A 9,952-nucleotide genomic window follows, 5' to 3' on the forward strand; every position below is an offset into this window, starting at 1 on the left:
TTATGTATAATTATATTAATTATTATTATAAAACATTATTATACGGTGTAAATGCCAAACAGTTCAAACCAAGAACGTCCTCTGGGTTCTGAGAAGAGAAACTTGCTGAAGCGTTACCAAAAAAGTCCCAAGAGTTTTTCCATTTCACAAAGACAGGCCTGATTTTGCATCTGTTCAATTGTTTCACCTTCCCTAATGAACATACAGAAGTACAACTATGCCATATAAGCAAAAATAAAAGCATGCTACATATTTGTTAACAAGTTCTTCTTGTTCTTAACACTGATAACACCTAGGCTTAACAACCAACAACTGCCCCACCTGCCCACTCCTTCAGCATAAAGGACATACGATTTGTAATTGAGGCCCCTAAGTCTTTCTAAAAGCTTACAATGATCCAGTTCACATCTAGAAATGGCTACCACCAAGAGCAATATATGCTGCTTCCTAGAAAACTGATAACTTCACTTTAAATGTGAGTTTGGAATATTTAAAAACAAAACATTAACAGGAGATGTTAAAAAAATCCACCTTTTATTTAACATCTGCCAGTGTCCACACAACTATGACCCTATGTGTTCCATGTACGAGTGTGTCAAAATGCATTTCACAGCCTGGCCCCTTCACCTGTGTCTGAGTTTGCCTCTGGCTTCAAATTCAAATGGAATCTCTGCCCCCGTGATAACTTCTTGCCATTCACTGACATTATGGGCATCATCCAGCAATGTCCCATTTTCCTCAGGAACAACACCTGGACTCCCACTGTGAGACAGTGCAGCCCTGTGAAGAAAAAAAGTAACAAGTGCCTTTTAGTCTGTCTCAGTACATTTTTAATGTTATCTGACCAGTTTTCAAATTCTGTTGGGTCTCTTGAAAAAAACTTTTGGTTTTTGGTAGTAAAACTATCTCACTGTCAAAGAAAAGGCTCTTAACTAGAAAGACTGGGAGTTGCCTATGTTTCTCTGCAAGAAAACAAAAGCACTGAAAACAACAGAGTTTGGTTGACATGTTAGAGAAGCCAGACAAATATCGTCGAAGTGATCACACAACAGGTTCTTACCGGGTAGGTGTTGTAGTTAGGGTAGCAAACCACAGAGTGCATCCAGTATGATTTCGTAGAGCAAATGGGACAAATGGCTGCCTACGTTTTGGAGTCTTCATTTCAGCTATAAAACAGAATAAAGACTTGTCTAAATGCTTACGAGAGAAGCATTCATCAGATGCTAGCATAGGATGAGATAGCATGGCTGGAGAACCATGACCTGCACTAACTAAACAAAAACAGATTGAAGAAACAGATTAACAGATTACTACAAAAATTTTAAAATCTAGTAACTATTACAGAAATGATACAAAGCAAACAAAGTCTTCCCCTATATCACACCCCCCCTAGGAACTGTGCTTAATAGACATGTTGTTTTGTTCCTTCATAGCAAGTTTTATAACACACTATGCCTCCAGTTATAACTAACATGTAGAAAACCTAACTAAAAACTCAACCATAATCAGTAACTTTCCATGTACATCCTAATGCTCATAAAGTATTAAACACATATTCACTTAAGATCTATGCTCTATTTAACGTGACGAATACAGGTACCCCTCAGGTATCCCTTTAGATGGGACTTCTGTCATCGAAGACTGAACAAGTAGAAATTTCCTATACAGCATAAAGTCTACTACAACAAAGTATGAATAATAATTTGAATGCAATCAAAGGTAATCTGTTTTCTTAAAATGCTGGGACAGCAAAACCCCAGAAGAAGAAACTTCACCTACCATGTTTGACTTTTTTCAAGTATGCATTACTAACAAGCATACAAGTGTTACTCTCATCTTCGTACTTAAAATCCTGTCAAATTCCAGTAACTTACTTAAAAAGGAAGATAAATGGCTGCTACCTAAATACATATATCTTTTTGTATGAGAGAAGTAGAAAGAAGGACACACAATAAATCATCTGCTTAACAAAATGTAAGATAGAAATTAAATCTATTCCACAGAATTTATCTGCAGCCACTCCAAAGGCTGACTGATACCAAGTTCAAGTACTTCATGTTTTGAGACCCATTTATCCCACTGCAACATGTGTCTAACTAGGAATAACTTAAGCACAGGCTTACAGAGGCAAGAAGGGGTAACACGGGTGGGCAGGTAAGTTTTTGAAGGACTTACTGATGATCGCATAAAACTTACTTGCAAATCAACAACAAATTCCTATATACCTTATACTGTCAATGGAGACTTAAACCTGGTCTCTCTAAAGCTTACAGAGAAAGATTAAATTCTTAACAACGAAAACTCTTATTGCCAACTGCAAAAAAACCAAACTTTTTAGTATTGAGCTTGACTTTACACTATTTTTTGGCTAGCCCAGACAGAAACAAAATTAACTTTTACTCTGGCATTTAATCAATTGCCAATTTATTTTTTTGAGACTTTTTTAAAAGAATTTTTGGGACCGTGGCCTGATTTTCAAAAGAAAACATAATGTAAATGTTGCATTTTGAGATTACTGCCTGAAAATAAAGACTACCATTACAAAGAGGTTTTTTTGTCATAACTCATTTAGTAATTTAGTTGCAACACCCATTAACAGCCAAGCAATAAATATTACAAGATTTTTTTGTTTGATTTGTTCCCAAAAAACACTTCCTGAAAAAATACCCAAGAAAAATAAATTCTCCTATCGTTTTCCATTTTTTGGGTTTTTATTTTAAGCATCTATGAACTGTCTGCAACCACTCAGACAACATTTTTCTAAGGGGCAGTCTGAATGGGCCACAAACGTCAATTTATAGGAAGCTTTCTGTCCTCCCATATAACAACTTTTCTACAGGGGCAATATATTTATCAAGTGTGCTGTTTTGTCTTCCGTAAATGTAAAAAATTTTTAAAAAATTTACTTCAAACGGGATGGTTTTGCCCAGAGACTGCACTGTCAAATATAAACCAAACAAATTAACAAGGTATTTATTAGGAATGCCTTACCTCCTAATGCTTATTGAAAACAGACTGTCCCTCTGAAGACATCTTAATGTTTTAAGTAGCTAAATATACATACTGAATCAAGCATAAGTATGTACATTGAACATACTGTTGGATATTTTTAGAATATAAAATTAAATCTTGTGATTTACGTTATTTTTAATCACAGTATACTGTCTCTCTGGAAAAGGGACATTGAATAGTCAACAATTCATACAACCTTCCTCAAAAAGACAGTCCTTCCTCCATAGGATTAGTTAGGCTTCTCCCTTTTTTCCTACAGGGCCCAGAGAGGAGCACAAGAGAAAGACAAGACAAAATACTAGGCAAAGCAGCTTAAAAGCAAAGTGGCTCTTATATTGTTTGGGTTTGGGTTAGTTGTTTGTTTTTAAATATAGAGGCCAATCTACCAGCAAGTCACATATACAACACAGTATTTATTGTACAAGAGTCTTCAAAAGAAGAAAAAACCCCTTTTTGTCTCTCTACTATACAGTACCTCTAGCATAGATTTGATGCTCTAGGTTAGTCAAACTGGCTGTACTCCTAGTTCTAAGGTAGACAAGAGGAAGGCCTGGCAGACAGGAAGAACAAAGTTAGCAGTTAAGAAAAAAAACACAGAGATACAGGTAAATTCTTCCCCATCATGCAGCAGGAAAGAGACAGACAGCTGGCATCATGCAATCAGTGTATGAGTCTCTACCCATTTGCTTACACTTAGTTGGCATTTGAATTGCTAAAATTTCTTGCAGTGGTAACACTGTGAGAAAAGAAGCTGAAAAGACCTGCCACATATCAAAAGATCTTACTTAGGGAGTTGTTTCACAAATATAACAGCTTTTTTTCCAGAAACTCAGTCATTCGGGTGTACAGAAAGAAAATGATCACCTCTGAACTGCACACACCCTAAACTCAACACTCTTATTTAACCTTTGATAGGATAGTTACTCATTAACTGAGAAAGCGTGACAAAAAAAGGAAGGAGAATTACCAGTACAAAGTTCTCACTCAAAGCTAAGTAGCCACAAAGGTTTTTGTTTTTAAAGAATTGAAGACAAAATAGCATTTTTGTCTTCTTTTGCCACATATCTCTAGCAATTCATTGTAGGCTATGAAGACCAAATACTTATGTTTGTAATAAAGTAGACAGATGAGACTGTACGTCAGGACCGTTTCAAATAAAGTGTGATTAATGAGTATCATACTCTGCCCAAAACACGGTGGATCCACTGAAGAACCCATCCAGTCTTCTGAACTGATTACATTCACTTCTTTGTCCTGTTTGCAGTAATCTTCCATCCATGACTGTTTGGTACATGTGTATTGTTCTAAAGGAACAGAAGCATAGACAGTAAATGTCTCCACGTAAAGTAATTGAAGAGTATGTTAAATTCATAACACTGAAGTCACTCCATTTTAATGACAGAAGCATTACTTCACTGCTTTTTCTGTGAGCCACTTACGTAAGTTAAAGACAAACAGCAGCTCATGAAATCAAAGCAGTGTCTTCAAAAACAAATGTTTTTATATTCTTAAGTTTTTTTTTTTTAAACTCTCAGTGTATTTCCATGTTCTTAAAGATACTCCTGTGGCAATGCAAGAGCTCTGCCTCAGACGGCAATTTACCTTTCATATTAGAAGCAATTTCTAATTTTTTTTCTCTATGCACATTCCTGTATAAACAGCAAGACACCATCAGAGTCCTCTGCCACAGTACTAATCATAAACTAGCCTTACTACTTGTTATTGCTAGTATTAAAAAGCATCATGGGAACTGTTAGGAACAACTGATTTGCATCTTTTCCTCCCACCTTGGCTCCCTCTTTCTGCCAACCTCACAGGTCTTGCACGAGAAAGGAATCAATATTCAAGGAACAAGGAAAGCTCTTCTTTTACATTTGCAGGTTAGGCTGTTTATATTTTTTTATTATGACCGACAAATTATTCAGGTTTACATACAGAATAAGCAACAATATTTCTGGGAAATGCACACAATCATATTCTCACAACACAGAAGCTTGCATGAAGTTTGAGTTAATGATGAACAAAATATTTTGATGTCCTGAGGTGGGAATTGACAGTTCAGGTTTTCAGAGACTGCAAAACTGAAATGAGTAGCTCCCCCCCACACCTGTCAAAGTACTGAAACATGACGAGCTTATCAAAATATTTTAAAGTACTGCGAAGTATGGAAAGCTTTATATGAAAGCCTGTTTCTGCTTAAAAATAAATTTTAAACAACATATGAATTTGATAGCATTCATATGACCAGAGAAGGAATTCCTACTCACCTCTAAAATGTGTAGCTCATGTCTTTACACTTTCACAGTATCTGATAAAATACAGGCTGCCTAAATGCACACCTGTGTACAATATCATGTGAAGTGTGTAGGGACTTGTGCCAAATCTCCCTCCCTCCATCTATGGGACGCCAGTAGGTCTCAATTAGAAATGCCTGTCATTTTCAGTACAGTGAAAATTGGACTGTACAGTGATACTCTCAGGGAATATTCCTACATACCTATCAAGACAGAGGTAATGTTTATATCCAAACGGTGTTTCGCCTTTACTTCCAGCTTCAGACGGGAAGGGTGGAGGCGGCTCGAAGCTTGCTGTTGCCAGGAGACTGAACATGGCCATGGCTCAATAAATGGCTCCCAGCCTGAGAACAAACAGAAAACATCATATGTATTACACATTTGAAGGCCACATTGGAATGCTGTTTTACATACCTAAATATTTAACAATGCAACATTAATAATGAGATCCTTTACTTTCAACCTGCATTCAAGATGAACTTGTAAGCCTACAGATTTAATTTACTACCTAATACAAAGTTGCTCTAGCTCCTCAATTTGAGCCAGTGTGTATTATGATGTAAGGTCTCGCAGAAATACCTTAATTCTGAGGAAGGCATTAGAAGGCAATTACAGCTTCATATTGAAGTTGGCTGGAACTAAATTCTCTGACACAGTTTTGAAAATTACTTTCACACAATTACACATAAGTTGGCCTACTATTCAGTATCACAAAAGACAAAGGTCGAAAAGCTATTTTAAAACAACATCCAAAATATTTTTAGAAACAAAAAAACTACCTTATTACTGACAGATAATTCCTGAGGTGGTTGTCATCAATTTTGTAACAGAAAATCTAGTTTCCCAATTCACAGAAAACACATAACTTGATTATTTCTTTTGTCAGTGTCTGATCTGTATTGAGGCATAACTTGCTTTTTTATATCTAAAATACAAATCATGATGGTCATCTTATGTTAATCCATTGTCTTCAGCCTAATCGCCTACACTCACGTGCTTTTCCTTCCTGAAATAAGTAACAAACTGAATGCAGCAGAACAATTAAATACTAAAAAGGAGAAGTGAAGACAGAGACAGCTCATTACATAACAGCCATGCTCTTGAAAAACCTTTTCATGCAATTACATTTGAAAAATTCAGTGCAACTTTTGTATCAGCGATTTCTCTACTTTCCGTATCTCTCCATCTGATACCACGTTCGGGTATCTTGTCTAGGATCACATGTTCTCACACACACAGGATCACAAAAGTCAACCTTTCACATTCCTGTATATGCATTTCATGTTGGGTGAATTTCAGGCTGCTGTAGCAGCAAGGCTGTTTTCCAAAACTCAGATAAAGAAAACAACAAACTCCCCAGTATTTCACCTGAAAGCTCACGATTGTAATAATCTCCAGAGAGGGTGAAATGAGCATAGCCTTCAGGGTTGGCTCTCAAATGCTGGAGAAAATTCAAACCTGGGGAAAAAAAAAAGTTAATGTTATGCTAATGCAAAACAACCAAGTTTCCTGATTTCATAAACTGTTAAGTAAGCAACAGAAGGTTTTCTCTTGTCTTTTAAATTGAAATGATACAAAAACTGTATCGTAATACTCTTCAAACAACATTTAGAGACAGCAATGCTTTACAACATGGAGCCTCCGTAGGGTTCTCCTCAGGACAAATTCCATTTGTTATGTGATGTATAAAGGAGAAGTCAGAATCTTAACCCTACAAAGACTGTAATCTTCTTAAAAACAAAACTTGTAACAAACAAACAAAAACTAAAACCCCCCAAAAAACCAAAACCCAACACAACAACCACCACCAGAACACTGCCAGTTGAAATTTCAAAAGTGCTAAGAAACTACAGCATGGTGCCGAACATAAACAGTAACTGCCAGTAATTTTATGCAACTCACTCAGCAAAACAAGATACTCACGTGAAAAGGTTAACTCAGCAAGGGGAACATCACAGTCCATGCAGTCATCAATAAAGCAAATGCATATACTTTCTGCTTTTATTTCCACTCCAGAGATGAACTGAAAAGGAACAATCCCCTGGCTGTCTCGACCAGAAGAACTCAGGGAAACAGATTTCAAAGGTTCAGCATTCTTAAATAACCAACTTGCTGCTTTTTTCAAGTCACCTTGGATAAAACCAAACAACCAACCATCATCTACTTTCCTATGAAATGTACTTATTTGAAAAACATACTAATCCCCTCTTTCTTAAGAAGTATAGCAGGACATCAACAGTACCTTGAACGTCTTCTATTTAATAACATAAGTATGAGAAGATTATGAACACATTGGTATTTTCTAAGAATAAGAAATATGTTTTGAAGTTTGCAAACCACGTGGCAACATAACATATATTAATCCTACGAATGCCTATAAATAAGGTGGGAAACATAACAGTGCCAAAGAAAAAGAATCACTTGTGTTAAAACTTCATCTTCTTTTCATGTATTGCGTATAGAAGTAGGTAAGATACACGATTCAAAAAGGGAGAGATGAAAACACATGCTCTAAAGAGAAAGACATGGATAACAGCAAGAAAGGGTATAACATAAAAGAGGAAAAAAAAAAATCCCAGCTGAAACCCCCAAACAAAAATACACTCAGCAGCTCACATATGACATCCCAAAAGGCAAGATGCATCTTTGGGGGGTGGGTTCTACACAGTAGAACAGAAAAATGATAATGCTTAAGATTATAAGCCAACACAGAGCCAAAGTAAAGAAGGAAATACTGCCTGTGCATCAGCTACCTTACAGTCCGAAAGTTTTTACTTAATTGCAAGTTAGGCAATATGAACAATCTGCAAGGCCAACTAAGAATATCTGAGGTACCTTGGCAGATCAAAAGAGCTTTACGACAATCTTCCATACTGAATCCCAACTCCTGGAGGCGAGCCAGCTGTACCTCTGTAATTGAACAGTTAACCAATTATAAATCCTTGAGCGTTATCTACTTGTTTTCATTTCTAAAATTAAGATATATCTGTATGAAACATGGGGTTTTGTTTGTTTAAGATTGCAACTGTAGAAAAAGCAGAGGATTCAGCACTGCTTTTATGAAAAAACCCAAACCACCAAAAACCAAACCCCTAACACATAATGTTTACATTCTAGAACTTATGGGCTGTTTTTATTCTCCTGCAGGAAGCTGGGAGTCTCAACTGAAATTCAGGGAGTACAAGATTTTTTTTGTAAACCAACCCTTCATTTAGAGTACAATTACTTATTTACTTTGAAGTCCCCACATGACTCTCAAGTGCAGTAGCAGAGCATAAAGCCTTTTTCACTAGTGTGTATTTCCTTGTTATTGTCAAGCAGTAGTTCTCACCACACACAATTTTTAGTTTGTAAAAAAGCAATGTCACCAAAACAAAAGGTTGCTAGACATGAAGACATTACTAGTAATTATGATGGTTTCCATTTCACTATCAGGTTAATGAGTTTGAAGAGGTGGCCCATCTCCCCCTTTAAAAGTTTGCAACCTAAGAAGTACTCCATCATGATGATCTACAATGACAAGCAACGCTAAATAAAACTTATTATAAAGCAACCCACTGTCATACTACAAGCAGAAAAAAAAAAAAACCAAAAAATCGATTTTTTTGAAGTAATATCATTAATATAAAGCTATCACCAGATAATTCCAATCAATGAAGGGTTTTACATGATGAAGATACCAACATCTTGTGTTAAGCATATAGTCTGGCTTCACACTGCAGAAACCTCCTTTCAATGTAAAAATTGGCTTCACTCCAACGGTTAAAAACGTACCAAGAACAGGATCCAACACATGTTTGGATAGATCTCTGTTTTCATGTGTCAAGGAGGAAGTCTCATTCACCAGTGCTAAACTGGAAGGATTAGCAGTATTTTCAGCAATTGATACAGCTGAGTCCGGCATAGCTGCACTCGTCTGTTGAGGAATCGACTTTGCAATTGCCAAGAACAGTTGAACATCATTGTAGGACAGTCTGATATCCAGTGCTTGCAACTGAATCTAAATCAAAAATTAAAAAATAAGATTACCCTTTTCTACATATTTTTCTTGCATACTTTGGATATTAACAAAGCTCTTCCCAAAGGAAGACAAAATTTAATATTAAGCTCTGATGACCACACTGTTTTAAAGCTCCAGTAATAAAATTACTAACTTTATTATTATTTACTAACAACCAAAAGAATTAAAAGCATCTATCGGGGAAGAGAAGAAGTTTTCCTTTGGTATAATGGTAAAAAGAAGTCTCTAAATAGATCTCCCCTCTAACAAACACTAACAATGAGATACAGAAAATAAATCTTTTTCTTCCAGATATTAGTAGACATGTTGGATAGTTACATAATCAGCCCACCTTTTTCACCACTATTAATCTCTGTAATATATCCCAGAAATCACTCCTTCATTATCACTAAAAGCATTTTCTGCATGCTTCATTTCTTTGCCTATTCCACTTCAGGAAAAATTTACCTTATTCTTTTCTTATGCATTTGAAAGTATTCTGTTGAATCTTTGGGCACAAAAAAAAATCCGTGCTAGATCATGATGGAGTATTCTCTACTGCATACAGTTTTATTCAGGCCTTTAGTATTACCTCTAGAATAGGAGGAAAATCCTCACTATTGAAAGCATCCAACAGTCCTGAACC

General features: G+C 36.1%; 1 protein-coding gene across 1 annotated transcript in view; it reads right to left on the reverse strand.

Moving 5' to 3' along the window:
* Positions 1–627: 627 nt before the first annotated feature.
* LOC104622520 (vacuolar protein sorting-associated protein 13D-like) overlaps positions 628–9,952 on the reverse strand; it is a gene marked incomplete at its 3' end in the record, with an annotated part of 41,933 nt that continues 32,608 nt past the window's right edge. Inside the window, 10 exon segments of the mRNA XM_010289337.1 lie at positions 628–780; positions 1,061–1,166; positions 3,488–3,562; positions 4,194–4,316; positions 5,510–5,650; positions 6,675–6,764; positions 7,230–7,436; positions 8,142–8,216; positions 9,081–9,306; positions 9,899–9,952. The exon segment at positions 9,899–9,952 is cut by the window's right edge and continues 15 nt beyond it. Coding sequence (XP_010287639.1) covers positions 628–780; positions 1,061–1,166; positions 3,488–3,562; positions 4,194–4,316; positions 5,510–5,650; positions 6,675–6,764; positions 7,230–7,436; positions 8,142–8,216; positions 9,081–9,306; positions 9,899–9,952 — 1,250 coding nt within the window.

The sequence above is a fragment of the Phaethon lepturus genome, unplaced genomic scaffold, assembly GCF_000687285.1.
Source record: "Phaethon lepturus isolate BGI_N335 unplaced genomic scaffold, ASM68728v1 scaffold54966, whole genome shotgun sequence".
Lineage (NCBI taxonomy): Eukaryota > Metazoa > Chordata > Aves > Phaethontiformes > Phaethontidae > Phaethon > Phaethon lepturus.